Source organism: Mastigoproctus giganteus, chromosome 13, assembly GCF_048544385.1.
Source record: "Mastigoproctus giganteus isolate SK-2022 chromosome 13, ASM4854438v1, whole genome shotgun sequence".
NCBI lineage: Eukaryota > Metazoa > Arthropoda > Arachnida > Uropygi > Thelyphonidae > Mastigoproctus > Mastigoproctus giganteus.
Window position 1 is genome coordinate 48,865,844 of NC_143587.1, and position 19,620 is coordinate 48,885,463.

The following is a 19,620-nucleotide window of genomic DNA, read 5'->3' on the forward strand; positions in this document are numbered from 1 at the left end:
AAGTTAAAAGCAGCCATGAAGTTGTCCTTGCAGCTGAAAGAACATTACTTAAATGGTACACAACTTTTTAAGTGCTGGATCAAATGTTTCAATGTAAGTGGGGCATATGTAGAAAAATTATACATTAAATTAAAGCCAATTTTTTTTATCTACAAGTATGGTTTTTTTTTTTTCTTTTTGATTTATCTGTATTCCTTAAAATGTCACGCAATGAGATACTAGACAGGCAATACTTTTCACTCATTCTCATATAAATTATAATCTGTAGGATAGATTTCATTATTTTACTATAAAAATTTTGCAGTAAAATAATGAATGTTCAAAAAAAGAAGGCCAAAGTACCTTATATTGTATGGTTATTTGGTTTTTTTTTTAGGAGCATTAGCAACTAAGGCCATATTGCTCCGGGATATGCGGTAGTCATTCCCTGACCTTTCCGCATCCTCCGTATTTGGTGGTGACGGGCTCGAACCCCGGTCTAATCAAGAAGCGTGTGCTACGCACTGCTGCTCCTTCCCACCTGGCTACGGAGGCGCCATATTGTATGGTACATGTAAATCAATCCTAAATATAATTTTGAATTATTAATAAATTTTTGCATTATAAATAGCTATTTATAATGCACAAAAGTCTCTGCACAATCACAGACAATACTTTCATGCATGGAATCCAGTATTAAATAATATATATATGAATAGTAATTGTTTTAAATGCTTACCACTGCCTGTATATTAACTATGTTAAATGACACGCTTTTCCTTTTCTCAGTAATAAATTTTGAATTTTCTTCAATTTTTTCTAAAATTTGTTTAACCTGATGGCAATAATTTGCAACTCTGCTTTTCTTTAGGAATGATTTTACCTAAATTAAAAAAAAAAAAAAAAAAAAAGGAAAAAAAGAAGGAAAAGACTTAGAGAATTCAATAAATGCAATAACTGACAAGTGTACCCCAATTACTGAAGGTATACAAAAGAAAACAGAAATTAAGATTTAAGACTGGCTTGTGGTACAAAATTTTCTACTTGGCAATGCATTTTATTTATAGTAATACATTATTGTGATACTATAAGAATATTAATGATATATCACCAATATATTTTTCCGTAGTAGTAAAACTACAGAAGTAATGTAAATGGCATCGATTTACCATGTATTGCACTACCTTGAATAAGTAGCGCTTCACCAATGGAGAAGACTACTGTTACTTATTCTTGAGGGTTACCGCCACCCAGATGGCACCGTTTCAAGGCTTGTTGGCCTATTGTCGGTGGGTGGGTGGGTACGTACCCCGGTGGTGCAATCATGGCAACCAAGTTGTGAAGTACAGTAGATGCTTGATTTTTCGGAATATAGATGGTAAAAAAGAATTCCCAGATAATCCAAAAATACAGTAAGTCCCTGACATACGTAACAGATACATTCCAGGACTTCTTATGTAAGTTGAGTTTTACGTAACTCGAGAATGACTAACAAAATATTGCTACTTTTTTCTCTGATATGCCAAAATCACAAAAACCACATAATATCCCCCAGAAGAAAAATAGTTATATATTTTTAATTAGTTCAATTAAAAAAAATTATCTGGGTACAGGTGAAGTTGCCAGAGTGGCACATAAGAAAAGAAAACACGCATGTTATTGTACTGTAAAAACTGATATGTATTTCGTAGCCTTGTTTATTATAGTTGATCTCCATTTTCATTGGTGGCGACTGCTTTTTGTATTCTGTCTTTCTTCTTTATTGTGATACTTGTTAATGTTTGGCCATTTTCATACATCCTTATTATTTTAATTTTCTGATCCAAATCGATTGCTTTCCTTTTCTTGGTAGATTTACTATTTTTTTATTTATTTATTTTTTTTTACATGACACACACTGGCCTAACCTTACCTTGACGGTGTCTGTAAAAACTGAACAGAGCAATGAAGCAGAGATGAACTTTTGTTCTAGGAGCCGCCCATACAAAAACACAAAAATAAATAAATAGATTTACTAGCACCGCTGCCACTTATTCTCTTAGTCGGCACCACATTAACAGTCAAAATTAAATTTTCTGTAAAGAACTTCACAGGGCGAAAACTCACTTATAACCCCATGCGAGCTCGCATTTTACCAAAGCACATTTCTGGAGGCCACTACCATAAAACAAAAACAATTTGCACTTTCCAGTTTATTGGGCTTTTCTGTTAGTGCATCTAATTATAAACAGGTAGTAAACTCGATCTTATTGCATTTGGGATAATACCGATAACTGCAATTCTGTGCGTTTTTACATTATGGTATTATGATTAAATGTGTCCCCTTTCACTGAAATCTTCAGTCATATAAAAAAATATATAAATAATGTAACGTAAGTCCGAAGTTACATAAGTCAGGGACTTACTGTATTGAAAAATGTTCAGCAACCTATGTAAAAAGTATGGTGATAGATAAAAAAACTTACCACGCACTACTCGCGTGTCCGATACGATGCTTCCCTTTATTTTTTAGTGTCGTGTATGGTTTGGTCACCGACATTATAATGGTTCATTAGAGATTTAACAGATGCACTGTTTGCAAATTTTTGAATTAATTTCAAGCTTCACAACTCTTGCATTTGCCCATCATTTTTGCGATTTCTAAACAAAAAAAAAAGAAAGAAAAGTTACTATAAAAAAAATTCCGACATTCCTGACATAAATAAAATTTGCCTTTTGCGGTGCAACGAAACAAAACAATTGACGTGATTCACTAAAACAAACTTAACATTTGGTCTTTTTTTTTTTTTTGGAGCGGCGAGTGTGAAGACAGCGGAGGTTGCAAGGTAATAGGTACACTAATCTCCTGATGATGACCTATAATGCCGCTTCTTGTCCCTTATTTACGACTTTCAAAATATCTGTTTATAACTATTATAGTTATTACTTGAATTTTACGATTTCTGTTTTATTTTTTTTATTTTTTTATTTGGAGTCTTGAAGTGTCCCGGTTAATCCAATCCCAGTTAATCGAGAGTCTGCTGTATAACTCCATAATATGAGATGCCAGTTGGTGTGCATAGTAATAATACTAAAAAGAATAAATGCACAAGGCATAATAGGCTGTGAACTGGTATTCCTATAAGAATATCAGTGATATATCACTATATTTTTCCGTAGTAGTAAAAAACTGTAGAAATAGTGTAAATGGCATCGATTTAACTGTATCTCATATTGTGACCATTTACATTACCTCTGTAGTTTTTTACTACTATGGAAAAATATGGTGATATATCATTGATATTCTTATAGTGAATTACCAATCTATAGCCTATTATGCCTTGTGCATTTATTCTTTTTAGTATTATTGTGATACATATCAAGTTTTAAAAGTTTAGTCCATGTTTTTTCATCTGCATTTTGGGTTCCCAAAGTGTAGATGAAAAAAATTAATCTACGTCATAAAGTAGTATAAATTAATAAGGTATTTTAATGGAATCTTCGACCACTTGATGCTGCCAAGTAAATGTGAAATGAAGAAACACTGAGCTGATCGCAGATAATAGGAAAAACCCTAATTATTTTAAAATACAGTGAAACTTCTCCTAGATGCCTCTCGTTAACGGACATCTCTCTACAACGGACATTTTCAAATTCCCCCACCTCCATTGGTTTTAACGTGTTTTCAGCTTCTGTCTAGCGGACATTCTCTGTAACGGACGCGGACAGGCAATCTGCACTGTTTCGTTTAGATTAGCACTTAATTTGATCTCCACATAACGGATTGCGGGAGAGCTCACGGCCCTTTTTCTAGGAACTTTTCTTCCACATATTGCCTCAATCTATTTTCTATTTCCGATTCTCTGAATTTTATCAAGGTTTACGTCGCGGTTCTAAACCCTTTTCAAGAATTTTTAAGGCACGTGTAAAACTTCTGATGAATTCGGTGTGTGCAGGGGGCGGGGTGAATTTGGTCGGCCTTTCGTCTTTTGAGTTTCAGTTTTCAGTTTTGTTCAGTGTCATGTGAAGTGCACAATGTCTTCTCGTAAACATTTAACTTTAAAAGATAAAGTCGAACTAATTAATGCATATGATCGGCAAAAAAATAGTGTTCGCAATCTCGCTGCAAAATTCAAAATCGGGAAGACGCAGGTAAGCGACATCCTAAAGAAAAAAAATGAACTGCTCAAACAATTTTGGCAACACGGAAATGATCACGTTCAAAAATCATTCCCGAAAACTGTTGGACTTCAAATTGACAATGTTACGTATGAGTGGTTTTGTCGCGCACGTGCTAAAAAAATTCCCATTAATGGGCCTATTATTAGGGAAAAGGCTTTGGAGGTTGCGAAATCTATGGGAGTAAATGAGTTCAAAGCTTCTGCGGGATGGCTAGACAAGTTCAAAACTCGGCATAAAATTTCTTGGAAAACCGTAAGTAGTGAAGGTGGATCTGTTGATACTGGGGTTGTAACAGAGTGGACCGTCAAATTGGAAGAGTTATGTTGTGATTTTGAAGGATATTTACAACTGTGACGAAACAGGGTTGTTTTTTAAAGCTCTTCCTGAAAAAACAATGAGTCTAAAAAACGAAAAGTGCCAGGGCGGAAAAATTTCTAAGGAACGCTTGACTGTACTATTGTGTACAAATATGCTGGGAGACTTTGAACAACCTCTTATTATAGGAAAACCACAAAATCCTCGTTGATTCAAGGGCATAAAGTTGAATCTTTTGAATGTTGACTGGAAGTCTAATAAAAAATCGTGGATGACACGAGATATCATGAGGGAATGGATAAGTCACTTTAACCAAAACGTGATTCGTCAAAACAGAAAAATTATTCTTTTCATGGATAATGCTGCATCTCACCCGCACATTGAATTGTCCAACATTCAAATCGTTTTTCTGCCACCAAACACATCTGCAGAGCCCTTGGATCAAGGGATAATAAAAAATTTTAAACTTCACTACAGAAAATGTGTTTTAAGACATCTCATTGCAAACATGAACGATGTAACATGTGCGAGTGACCTTGCAAAGAAAATCAGCATCCTAGATGCGATTCAATGGATTTCCTCTTCAGTAAACGCAATTAGAAAACAAACTGTCGTGAACTGTTTTGTAAAGTCTGGCTTCTCAAACGCAAAAATTGAAGTTGTGAACAGCAATGTGGAGCACCAAGAAGAACAAGAACTTCAACATCTATTGATAATGTACGATACTTCAGCTACAAGTGACCCTGGCTACAAAGATATAGACTCGAACCTCACTACAGAAGATGGTGCTCTAGATATCAATGACATTATCATCGATATTTTTCAAGAAGTTCCTCATGAGGATGAAGAAATGGACGGAGGTCATTCTGTCGAAGAACATATTAACGACGAACCACCGATGAAAACAGAAGAAGCGCTCATACAAATCAATCGTTTAAAAATGTTTTTCGCCACTGAAGAAGATACTGAAGGACTTTCGATGGTTTCTTCACTCCAAACAAATGTTGAAAACAAAATTATCAGCCGGAAGAAGGTGCAGAAGAAAATAAGTGATTACTGTATGTATTTTTCTTAAGATAAAGTCATAATATGCATAGCACAATTGTATGTATATTATTTACAAAAATATTGTGCAAAACCTGTATATAATTTAATTTAATTTTACATTAAACGTTTAACGATTTTTCTTTATCTCTTGTGTATGTAATTGTATATTATTTACAAAAATATTGTTCAAAATCTGTATATATTTTAATTTAATTTTACATTAAACGTTTAACAATTTTTCTTTCTTTCTTTTTTTTTTCTCCCTCAGACTTCTTGTTAGCGGACACTTCTCTCTAACGGACAGATTTTCATTCCCCATGGCTGTCCGTTAAAGGGAAGTTTCACTGTAACCTAGAGACAGCAGGTTATCTACGTAGTTTGCTTGAGAGACAAGTAATCATATATAATCAAGAGGCTTTATACAGAGAGGTTTTAGAATTGTTGTCATCGACAATGATGTGTAGTGAACACATGTTGCTATCTGGCATTTTAATAGAGCCAACTGTGATCAACTGCATTTGATCTGCTTCATAAAAGATTATGTGGGCAGGCAAACACACTGTCTTATTTTAATTGCAAATTAGAAATAAAAATTTTCTTAACTTATCCTTGTTTTCCTATCCTAATCAGTTTCATTAAGATAAGTTAGGTCAGGAAACGTGAGAAACAAGAAGCTTACACAGTGGATTTGTGTTTTTGTAGATGCTTTGTAAAATCCTTGGAAAATAAAATCTTCACAGAAATTAATAGAGAGCCTACAAAAACTATTGGAAAACTTCTAAAAATGCCCACTGGTAATGTTCTGTAAAACAGTTATGCTGCAGATTGTAGACTCTCAATATATGATTCTCATTTCTAATTTTCCCTATAGCCTAATTTATCTTAATGAAATTGTTATATCTGGTTAGATTAGAAAAATGTGGAAAAATTAATAAAGTTTTTATTTCTAATCAATAGTTAAAAGAAGATAGTACACTTGCTTGGCAGTGTAATGTTTCATAAAACAATCAAGTGCCAATAACACTGGTTGGCATCAATTTTACCTTGAAATAATTATGACACAGTCTTGCAGGAAATATGTTCAAAAACTGAGATATGTGCTTTAAAAAGTTCTATTTCAGTTTTCTGATATTGTAGGTTAATGACCAAAAACCTGTCATTAAGGCTTCACTTCCTACATTAGGCATTTAGACTTTTTTCCTGAAAACTTGGGAGCGGTCTCCAATGAACACAGTGAAAGGTTTCACCAAGATATTTCTCAAATGGAAAAAAGATACCAAGGAAAACGGAGTCCAAATATGTTGACAGACTACTGTTGGAATCTCATATGGGAGGCACCAATGGATGATTATAAAAGGAAAAACATGAGAAAATGAGTGTTTTCTTATCAGATAAAATTTTTGTAAATAAAATAAGGTTAATAGACCCATTGTTCAATATTTAATACTGTATGTAACATTTTCTTAAAATGTATGAAATCTTTTTTACTAGAAACTTTTTGACTTTAATCCCTCTCCCTTAAAACTGGTGGGTGTTACAGCAAAATGGTTGCTATATTTGAATTCAGCAATGTGAAAATCTATGAGAATCATCCTAAATTTTTTTAGGAACAAAAAAAAAATTTTTTTTTTTTTTTTTTTTTGTCAACTAGTGTAATTGCAGTTTTCCATACCTACAACCTTGTTATCACTAGGGTTGGCTGTGTGAAAATGTCAGTGATGAATGTGTCACAACAATCCTCAAAAAAATCTCTCCATAGCAACATAAGAATGGGAATGAAGATTTTAGCACCAGTAACATAAGTACATATTTAGCATTTAACTATCTTACAGTTCATAATTTTCTTACCTGGATTATTGTTGGTAATACTAATTCTGGAAATCCTATACAATGACTTTGAGAACAGAGATATTCCAATAACAATTCATAGATATTTTCTATGACACCATCTTTGAAAGCATTTTCCTGAAGCTGTGATTTGGACAGTTTTAGTACACATGAAAAGTCAAGTGGTTTCATGCTGAGAGATGTATGCTTTTTATTAAAATCTACCATATCAAATACCTGAAAAAGTAATTTAAAAATTGAAATCTTAGATATACACCTTTCTCCCATCAACTGTTTAAGTAGTATGGCGTTTTATTTTGCAGTTTATCATATATTTCAGAATAAAATTTGTAATTTTTTTTCTTATAAAGAAGTCTTGCAGAAACAATAGAATCTTATCACAAACTCTAATTAAGAAATTAATTGACAATAATCTAATATTTGTAGAAGAATAAGAAGACTTAGGAAAGAAAATTGTTTTTCAAAATTTATGTTAAAGGAAGGAAAATCGTTTTTCAAAATTTACATTAAACCTTTTTATTAATTTTATTTAATTTTTTAATTGCTTTTTGAATTTTTAATTAATTTTTGAATTGTTTTAAATTGATTTTTTACTGTAATCATTTTGCGTTAATCTTTTATTTGTTTTAATTTCTAAAGAGTATCATACAGAAGTGTATGTATCATATTGAGCTAAAATTCTCTTATTCTTCTACAAATATTGATATCAACGTAGAATGTATTGAGCATCATAGCTGTTATATATACTATCAAATTGGCAATTTAAATATTAATACAGGTCAACTATCACTAATCCGGCAGCATTGGGACCTGTGGGGTGCTGGATCACTGGTGGTTATTTTAGCACATACATTTTACCCAACAGCTAATCACCTCCTTCTACCTTTAACATGTTGACTGCCAAGCTAGTTTAAGAAAAAAATTCCCCAGGGGCCAAAAAATATTTAGGAAATAATTTGATTAGTAATTCTAAAATAAATATTGTAATGTCAGTGTTGTCGTTTTTTTCGCTAAAAATATTTTAAAAAAAAGTCTTTTTTTTATGTCGCATATACGTGATCAACATGGCCACATATGTTGGTTACTTTATTTCTTGAGAAGCCGTGTCGGCCACATACGCATGACGCTATTACGGCATACATATGAAGGTTTTTGTGATTAGTTTATTGCATGCGCGTGAGCGTTGCAATAAAACTAATTACGATAAAATAAACTCTCAAACATTGCAATAAGTTTGTCAGTATTGTTAGAGATTTTGTGAAAACAAGTTCATTAGCATGCTGTATTATCCATCATATTGTGTTGTGTTGTGTTTTTCTACAAGTTTGTATAAGTGGGTTTAAAAAAAAAAAAAAAATCTAAAAAGGAATAGCTAAAAGAAAATTACTAAGATAAGAGGAACTGAGAGAAATTGCTGGAATTTATAATCAAGCAGAGTTAAACTTCTCAGACACACCGCTGTCGAGTTTTTTCAGAAGTTTAACTTTATCTGTTATGGACAATGTACGGTGTTTGCGCTTTACACAAGAGGCACTTCCTTTATGCACTGGAACCATGGCTGGGGCTAAATGTGAGCAGGTTATAATAATAAATGCAGAAAAACAAGTGGGAATGGCTTGCCAGTGTTTACGAGTTCTCACCAACAGCTGATGCTGCAACCAATACCACCAAAACAATAGCGGCAGGTTGGTGTGCCGAACCGGGAAATTTGAAATTATGTCCGAATTAGCAGTGGAACTGGATTAGTGATGGTCGACCTGTATTATAAAACTGTTATGCAGTATTATGGATTATAGGCCCATATTGCCAATCACAGCTGATAAAATTAACTCTTTCTTAATTAACCAAATGTAAAAAAAGGTTAAATATATGTATTGAGAATGCTTATTATTAATAACTTTCACTATTTTACTGGCCCTTGCCATTATTGTAACCATGTCAAACCAAAACTAAAATGCAGTTACATTATGAATAAGAGAAGCAGATGCACATAACCTGCACACAACACTGGACTCACATATGCAAATTAAATTCTCACATTAAGAAAAACCTGATTATTTAAAATTTCTTGGCAATTTATAGAAGGAAAGGAATACTGAATTTACGAGAAAAGAAATTTCAGGTTATGGCTAAGTAGTGGTGATTTATAAACTGACAGTGGTGCAGTAATAAAAATTTGTGTGAAATAAAGTTTTAAATCACATGAACCACAGCAAATAACTACTGGACCTCATGTTGTATGACAAAAAAGGGCTTCATCCTTAGAAAAAAATAAATAAAAATTCATAAACAGTTATATAACCAGGGAATTCAGTTATACATATACAAATGAATCAAAAGTACAATACGCTTAATGTTAAATGTTAACTCAGAATCACAAAAATTTTCATTAGGATAAGGATATAATCTGTCACCATTTTGTCTAACAAAAAATGTGTTGCTTAACTTTATTAATCAACTCTATAAAATTTGTGTATTTTAACTTTACTTCATGGCTATCTTACATAAAATTTGCACTTTGGATTGTTTACTGATTTTGGATGGCTACTATTGCTTACCTTAAAAATTTAAAACTGTTCAATATGCTTGCTGTTGTTTAATGCACAAATAATGCTGGACAAATTAATAGCAAAACCATTTCAACCTATTTTATGTATTTTTGACTCAAAAGCAAATGTTTAATAACATTTTTTTATGAATAAAACGTAAGCTGTTTGCAGGCACTATGAAATTCATATTCTTGGTATGATATTAACTAAGATATATTAATTAAAAAAAAAAAAAAAAAAAAGGTACATATAATAGCAACCATACTTGGAATTTGATTTAAGCCCTTAGGTCAACCATAATGGCTGAGTGACTAATACTGAACATTGATGGAGCAGTTCTACTTCCAAAAGTAATCTTATAATTTTTCTGTTGTGCATGTTTTAATTCTTTTTAAGTGGTGAAGATGGGAAAAAATTAATATTACTCTGAGGAAGGCTACTAAAATTAAGCCTCTGAAGGATGTGGAAAAGTAAACACTGAAATTGCTGAAACTCACTGTTAGTGTACAAAAAATAACAAGGAAATTAAAGAAAATGAAAGAAAATTGAGAAGCTCAGAGTGGAAGAGTAGGCAAACATGGAAAAATGCAAGTCAACTCCAAGAGCAGATAATTACCTTCACTGTATCTGTATTTGAGACAGATACCCTTGTTCTGAGCCTTGTTAAATAGGGAAATAACTAGAATGGAAACAACTGGTAGAACTGTAAGGACAAGGTTGAAGGAAATTGGTCTGAAATCATGTTGCCCAATTAAGAAGCCAATGTTTACTAAACAGTAGTGGAAAGCTAGCATTACATGCACTAAACAGCCAAAACTATTGGTCTGAAGAAAAGTTGTAGAAAGTTTAGTGTTTAGCAATGAAGCAAAAATAATTTGTCACCAATTGCTATACATCTGCATTTGTCACCAATTGCTATACAGCTGCATTTGTCACCAATTGCTATACAGCTGCATTTGCCACCAATTGCTAAACAGCAAACATATGTGCTTTGCATACATCAAGGCCATGAAGTTTTCCACCAGTATGATGGTATGGGAATGTTTTACAGTAAAAATGATGTGTGGGAAAATTGAAATTTGTTGACAGCACTGTAATACTACAATATACAAAAACATTCTTTCTTTTCAGCTGATACCCTCAATCAGCTGAGAAGATACTCTCAGCTTCAATGTTCAACAAAAAAGAATTCATTTTTCAAAATGATGTTGCCCTGTGGCACTGAGCAAAGAGTGTTATGAACTTTGTCATCCAAAATTGTTAAAACATATATTGGTCTGATAATTCACAGGATTTGAACACAATAGAAAATCCGTGGATACAGTTAAAAAAAATGGTTAACAAAAACAACCCTCATGTGAAACACTATGCTCAGTTGTGAAGTTGCGATAAATTCTCTTCAATCTCTGTAAAATTAATAATAGTTGCTATAATGGACTAAAATAACAGTTGTTATTATTTTATCCATTATTGTTTACTGAAAATGACAAATTATCATTTTGCAAGTAGAAGGAATCATTTTAGAACCTTACTTACCCAGTTCACTTCCGTGTGATACGAGATATTTCAATATTCTTCTGTGTCAGCAAGAAATTAGCAGCCATGACTGCTGATAAAATTCCTGCAAAAACTACTTCAACCCATTTCCATCTTTATTGATGGGAGAGAGAAAAGTTTGGTTTGCATTTCACTGCTTATTATCGCATTACATCAAAATTTTTCTCTCTCGCACACTCACACACTTTTTTATGCTTTGCAGTTATCACTCAGTTGATCAAATACATCAAATGATTTGTATATTTTGAGACATCCTCCTATTTAACTGTAACCCTTCAAGCACTAAATACTTTATTCCTCAGAAATTCTTCCTAAGTGAGCAGTTTTCTGCAATTTGATATATTCAGTGACCAAAAAAGCTCAGTTTTAATAGTTTGAAAAATTATGTTCGAAGCCATTGTACATGCTGATTACCCATCAGTGCAATTCAAAGATACAAGTGACACTGAGTCAGCGATGCCAAACGAGTGAAGTGTAATTTGTTAAAATGGCAATGAGCGACGAAAGAGATGGCTACTCCAATTACCTTTATTGCAGCATGTTTGCTTTATGAGTATAAACTGGGCAGAAATGCTACAGTAAGTCAACGAACAGCCCAAAAATAGTTCAAAAAATTTAACCAGGTTGTTAAATCGTCAAAAATGTCAATGTCAGAAAACCTTGATATGTCATCAAATGACTGATGAATCACTTGACATTGACATGCTAAGTGAGGGACAACCAACTGCTATGGATGACAGTGAACTGAAGGCCACTGCTGAGTCAGATTCAAGTCAAAAATGCCAGTTGCTTGCAGAAAGATTCAATATGATATGAAACCATTCATTTGCATTTGTATTGATTGGAAAAATTAGTTCCACATAAACTCACAGCTGACAACAAACTCCAGAGATTATCAATTTGCTTGTCAATGCTTTCACATCAAAATAATGAGCCATTTTTGAACCAGTCGTTGATTTGTTGTTCCTGGCATTAGCTGTTGTCAACTGTCAGGAACAGCAAATGATCACATCATTGATTATCATCCTGTGAACATATGTCAAACACATTAAAGCTCCTGCTTCACCAACAGAAGACTGTGCTGTGTGTCAGGTATAATGCAGCTGGTACCAGCTTTCTACCATCTGGCCAAATGGTTGCAGGGGACAAAAAGGGTTTTTTTTTTTTTAATATTTGTTTTATAAAATCCTCTCAAATCTTTTTGGTCACCTGATATCACTACAAGTATCAACGAAGAATACTTGAAATTTTGCCTTTCTTTCAGAATATAAAACAGAAAGACACTAAACTGTCATCATTATACATCTGCATCAGATGTGTAATGATGACATAAGCAGTGAAATGCAATAAGCTGTGTATAAAACACAAACATTTCATATCAGTAAAATAGGAATCTAAAGAGCATGAAAATTATTATGTTGTCGTTGAGAATTCTACTAACCTCTAAAATAAATGGAAGCACAGGAATAAAGGTTCGTGTATTTTCAGACAGCACACTTAGAGCACGGACTAAATGAAACCTCAAAGGAAGATATTTTGCTGTTGGTATTAATCTGGAATAAAAAATATTTGGATTGAGTTTAAAGATGAAAAAAAGTTGGCAGTATTTTCTTAATTCAAATAATTCATTTAATGCTATAATTGTTTACTAATATGAAAACAGTATTGGTTTTGATTATTAGAAGGATTTTACTGTGAGAAACAGTTTGTAATGCCAGCAGAGAATAATTACACCACTATTACTAAATACTTCGAGGAACAAGTAATTAAAACTTTTTTATAATAGGATCACTGTATATGCTATGGCCTACAATCGGTTTCATATAAAAGAGCCATCCAAAGCAGGTGCATTCAGCTAGCAAGATGTGCGTGTGGAATATTTTTACTTTGGATGTCAAAATAGCAAGAAAATTGCTTTCAGAGAAAAGAAATATAAGATTTTTTCCTTCAATCAAAGAAAACAACTGTAATGGGGAGGGGGGGGGACACTAAAAAAATGACTGTTTTTTTTTTTTGTTTTTTTTTAAATAAAAAAAGGCAAGTGGTACGAGTATGTTATCTAATACACATTTTTTCTAAAAAACCTTTAAGAATTTAAATGCATAACAAAATATTTAAAATATATATATATGTAGGAAATAACAATTCATTAATATTATTTGTACTTGAACGAAGTGTGAACATCCTTCTTGTTACCAGGCCGGGCTGAAACCCTAAGGGCCAGGCCCATGCAGACCTCTACCTGTAATATCCTTTTGGTTTCTCTAATACATGGTATTCTGCTAATTCCACTTCTTTGCCATTTAAGTCTTCATTATTGTTCCAATAACAAATTTAGCACTGTGTCCTAGTTCCCTGACAAGAAAGGACTTTTTTGAACCGGGCAACATTCCAGCTGCCATGTACTATCATGATGATAAGGGTTTAGGCCATAAGTTATCTAGTTTGGTTGGCTTAGTCCCATACTGGCATCCATTCCTCATTCATTCAGTAGTGATATAGTTGGCCTTCTACTAACTGGTAATACCACAGAAGGCGAGAAGCAGGAACTAAGTTGTTGTTGTTGTTATTATTTGGTTTTTAGGAGCATTAGCAACTAAGGCCATATTGCTCCGGGGATATGAAGTGGTCATTCCCTGACCTTTCCGCATCCTCCGTATTTGGTGGTCACGGGCTCGAACCCCGGTCTAATCAAGAAGCATGTGCTACGCATTGCTGCTTCTGCCCACCTGGCTATGGAGGCAGGAACTAAGTCTGGACTAGTTAGTATCGTTTTTGAACCAGGCAGCCACAGCTTTTTAGATGTAGGGATTTCCTTTTGGTTAGATAGCCTCAGAACTGTTAGTAATCTTATTTTATACCTTTATTTCATCTTTAATGTTCATTAAATATAAGCTAAGAGAATCTCATCCTATAACCTAAACAAATGTACATCTTTTACAGAGAGGAAATGCCACACACTCACTCTCTCTCTCTCATTTAGCTCACTCGCGCAATCTGAAATGAAACGTTCATCTTACTTGATAGTTCCTACAGAGATCTGTACAAGAGGATACACCAAAGGCTTCAGGATATTACTAGGATAAAGTGTGGATATTAAGTGGATCCAGAGAAGAAGACAATGGATATACTGCCAGTTGTACACCACTTGATATGCATCCTAAATGATTAAATATAATTAATATAATCTCAAAAAAGAACATTAATTATCTTACTCTCTTGAATTATTTGTGAGAATACAAATGAAATATTAAATTATTAATTTTTTGAGTATACTTTCTGTAGCCTGTATATGTAGTTTATTGTAATCAGCAACAAATTTAAAAAGTCTCAGCGTGTATTTTTTTTTTTTTTTTTTTATGTAAACCCCAAACACGAGAGGTTTTAGAACCTATGTAATCATATACAAAAATAAAACTTATAATCAGATGTAATTACCAATAAACAGAATTTAAAAATTGAATTTCTTTGAAATAACCTCAATGAGATCTCTAATTAGCTCAGCTAACTGTAATGAGATATATCCACAGGTGACTGATACTCATGTTATCCATCTGAAAAAGGTTGCTGAATATTTTTTTTGAGAGGAATTCAATGCTGAGAAATGTTTAGAGATGAGCCTTTTAATTTTTTATTAGTTCATAGCTGACAAAACCCAACAGCTTTGTAGATCATTAGGAAGAGAAAAAGCTATAAAATGTGGTTGTGCTAATAGAATAATTACCAATTACATATAATAAATCTCAATGAAGGGTTTTGAGAATGTTGTTATTGCTTTTCTTAAGGTGATCAAAGTCACCTACAAGCAGAAACATGGCTACAGACAATTTATTTATGTGGAATTTATTTAATTAACATAGTTATTTCACAGTTGTCTGTTTTGACCTAAGACAGTTTTTATGACAATTTCTGTATGACAAGTAACTGCTCCAGTAATTCAGCCTAACTTATTTATCATACAATACTCTGATCTATAGGGGACTCCAGGTGAAGATTCTATAGATAGGAAATGTGAAAACATCTCTCCTATTGAGAAAGATGACTCAAAGGGTGAAACCGAATACTACAGACACTTTGATTTTCATTACAGGGTAGCTTAAGGATCATCTGAACAGGAATAGTATTATAAGGGAATCACAGCATGACTTAAGGGAAGATAATGTGTAACTAGAGTAACCTGATTAACTACTATGAGGTCATCACAAAAGAACTGGATGTAAAGTATAATTTTTACATCATTTACTTACATTTTAGTGAAGCTTTTGATATAGTCCCACATGAATAATTATACAAATTGGAGTAATGTTGTATTAAGGCAAATTATTACTACATGAATTGGTTCGTTTAGATTTTTCTGGTGCAGCAGCATTAAGGCTATAACAAACCAAGCAACTACTATGGATAAACTCTATTTCCTGCCATCAACCATCCCTTTGATGGTTAATGGTAGGAAATAGAGTAGTTATAAATGGCCACGCTCTTAATGGACCAATGTCAAGAGTGGGGTTCACATTACTTGCTGCTGGACTCTTTACTATTTCTAATACTTATTAATGATACTGATGTAGGTATTTCAAATTTGATTACTAAGTTTCCTGAGATACAAAAGTGGATATGGTGGTTAATGACAGTAATCAAGATATGCTACTTCAACAAGAATTAGATATGGATGAGCTGAAAAATGATTGCTAAAGTATAATGATGGAAACTGGGTATCAGTATCCTGTGTAGCAGCAATTCTAGGTTAATGTATCACTTAGGTAGTAACTATCCTAGGGTAATTACCACTCTGGTAGCACTAAATTCAAGATAGTCGATAATGAAAAGGAATTGGGAGTAACTATACAATCTGATCTGAAGTTCTCTGAACAATGTAAACAGATTGCTAAGACAACTCATGGGTTTCTTTCAATAATATATAGGGCTCTGCTTCCAGTATCAACAACCTCAGAGATTTAACAGGGATACATTTCTGAAAACACGGCTGAATCTAAATCAACTCACAGTCAAATCACTTTTTTCATAGATTTGAATGTTATAACTGGAAGATGCATTACAGAACCATGGAACAAAAATTAAGTCTCATTTTATGTTATTAAAAGATAGCATAACATTATTAAAATATTAAGAGGAAAATATTAAATAATTAAAATACATAAAATAGATTATACTAAACCAATGCAAAATCTCTGGTCCCTAGCTACAAATTTTCAAGTCTTTGCAGCAGATGTTTAAGCAGCTTCTGGTAGCTGTGATATGTCAATCTCCTTCATTAATTTATTCAGCTTCAGCTACATTCTTCTTTTGTCCATAAAGAACCCTTTATAAGGTCATGCCCTTATGAAAAGCTCTTTGCATTACTGAATTCTCAATATTTTCAATTTTTTTTTCTTCAATCAATTTTATGAATTTATCCAAACACTAAAATCCCATCCCTTTCAAAGGTTGTTAGGTTTAACTGGAGAAACCATAACATCACCTTCACTTCGATGAATCCTTGTTAGCATCTCCTCTTCATGAAATGCAACTTAATCATCAGTATCCATTTCTAAGTCAAGCTACAGCCCCAGTGCAACAACTTCTTTAGTGAATTCCTCGAGGGTGGGGGTTTCTTCAGATTCTTCAAAATTGGTGATAAACTATGAACAAATCTTCCACAACCCATTCAGGGTGCACTGAGTGTTGGCCTGCCTTTCTTATCTACTACTGCAATTGTGTGCTGCATTCAATGCAGTCACAAATGGAATGGAGCAATCATAGTGTTAGGGCAATGAAACATTACTTTTACATTTATATTTGCATCATTTAAATCCTGAGGATGTTCAAGCAAAGTTTGTAATTAACAGGGTTTAAATGCCAGACTGTTATCCTTACAATATTTTTCCAATGATGGTGCAAAATGAAAAACAAACCAATCATTAAAATTAGAATCCAAGCCTTTGGGTTTGACTTCCACAAGTATGATATCATACCTTTATCCTGCCCTTAAAAGCTCTGAGATTTCCAAAATGGCAGTTTTCTATTTCATGTAAGTACTAATAGTGGAAAGAGACATCCTGACAACTGTGCACTTTTCACCTTTCTTGACATGTTTTAAAATTCCTAATTGTATTTCATAAATATGAAAATTATGCACTGAAGCATAGTACGGTATAGTACTGTATTTAAATGGAAATCTGCTAATTCAATCAATATAAGGGCTTGCATTCTGTTCTACAAGCAGTTTCACATCAATCTGTTCCCAATTTGATCAATATACTTTGTCTAATTTGAACTGAGGTTATAACATACACTTGCTAATTTTTTAGTTCAATGTCCATTTAGTATTTAACTGAATATAGAAGTGATTATTCTATATTGCATAAAGGTTTGGAAAATTCTATTTTAGAAAAGATGTAGACCTGTTGGAAAGGGTACAGAGAAGAGTGACAACATCAGTTAAGGGCATAATGGGGTATTCTTATTACCATCCACTTGAGTTCTGTATGTTCCATGATTATTGTCATTAACCACCCTGCCAACCTCCATATCATTTACAAAATTAGACATTAAGCCATATGTATACCTTCATCAATATCATTAATAAATACAGAAAACAACAATGGGCCCAGCACCAAACCCCGGAGGACTCCACTAATAACATTGGTCCACAAATAGCAGTGTCCATTGATTATCCCTCTCTGTTTTCTCCCAATCAACCATCCCTTTATCCATAGCAATAACTTTTCCTTAATGCCACAATTGTACAGCAGTCCTTTATGTACAACAGTATCAGAAGCTTTCCTGAAATCCAAGTATATGATATCAAAATTATTTTTTGATCCAATTCCTTTGTGACTGCATCATAGCATCTACTCAAATCGGTCAGACAAGATTTCCCCTTAATAAATCCATGTTGTGAATGAAGATATAACTGCACTCCTGTCTAGATGGTCCTGCATTACTTCTTTAACCCGTGACTCCATTATTTTTCCTGGAACAGAAGTTAAGCTAACAGGTCTGTAATTACCTGGAGTTGATGGAATATACCCTATAATCCTAAGAGAGACGGCAAGTGAGTGCATTGAACCATTGAAGCTAATTATGCGAGCATCACTAGACTCTGGGGAGATTCCCTTGGATTGGAAAAGTGCCAATGTATCTCCCATACATAAGGGTGGCTCTAAGTGTGAAGTGGGAAATTATTGACCTGTCAGTCTGACTTCAGTGGTAGGGAAAATCATTGAGACAATGATCAAGGGTGGAATTCTAGATCATTTGGATCGAATTGAAATTCTCAAGGATACTCAGCATGGTTTTGTAAAAGGAAAATCATGTTTAACAAATCTGATTCGCTATTTTGAAAGGGTCACTCACGAGCTGGATTTAGGGAATAATTTTGACATTGTTTATTTAGATTTCAGCAAAACTTTTGACTCAATCCCACATGAGCGATTGCTTTATAAGTTGGAACAGGTTGGAATCACTGGGAAAATCCTTAGATGGATAGAGGGATGGCTTCAGGGCAGGAGGCAGAGCGTTGTGATAAATGGCTATTCCTCAGATTGGGTTGATGTAAGAAGTGGGGTTCTGCAAGGATCAGTATTAGGACCACTGTTGTTTTTAATTTTCATTAACGACATCGATGAAGGGATAGAGGGCGTGATGTCTAAATTTGCAGATGACGTTAAAATTGGTAGAGTAGTTAATGATCACTGTCAAGCTAAGCTTCTTCAGAGAGACCTAGATAGACTTCAGGAATGGTCAGAAAAATGGCAGCTATGCTTTAATCCAACAAGGTGTAAGGTACTACACCTGGGAAACAGTAATCCCAAAATAACTTATTCACTTGGGGGAAAGTAATCCCAAAATAACTTATTCACTAAACCCAGTACTGGAGGAAAGGGACTTGGGTGTTACGATACGGTCAGACATGAAATTCTCTGAGCATTGTAAACAGGTTGCAAGGAAGGCCCATGGTATCCTATCGATGATCTATCGAACTTTTGCAAGTAGGGATAGGGACGTGATAATCCCATTATATAAGGCTTATGTTAGACCACACTTGGAATACTGTGTTGAAGTATGGAGACCGCACCTAAAGAAAGACATCGAGCTTCTTGAAAGGGTGCAAAGATGGGTAACTCGCCTGGTGAGATCGGAAAAAGGGCGTCCTTATGAAGAA

At 33.7% G+C, this 19,620-nt stretch overlaps 1 protein-coding gene across 1 annotated transcript in view; it reads right to left on the reverse strand.

Moving 5' to 3' along the window:
* The window catches only part of Noc2 (Nucleolar complex protein 2), a 113,553-nt gene that overhangs the window by 17,318 nt on the left and 76,615 nt on the right, over positions 1–19,620 (reverse strand). Inside the window, exons 10-13 of the mRNA XM_090387238.1 lie at positions 14,477–14,616; positions 12,898–13,009; positions 7,351–7,566; positions 719–862 (exon numbers count right to left, since the gene is read on the reverse strand). Coding sequence (XP_090243364.1) covers positions 719–862; positions 7,351–7,566; positions 12,898–13,009; positions 14,477–14,616 — 612 coding nt within the window. The remainder of the gene's footprint in view (positions 1–718; positions 863–7,350; positions 7,567–12,897; positions 13,010–14,476; positions 14,617–19,620) is intronic.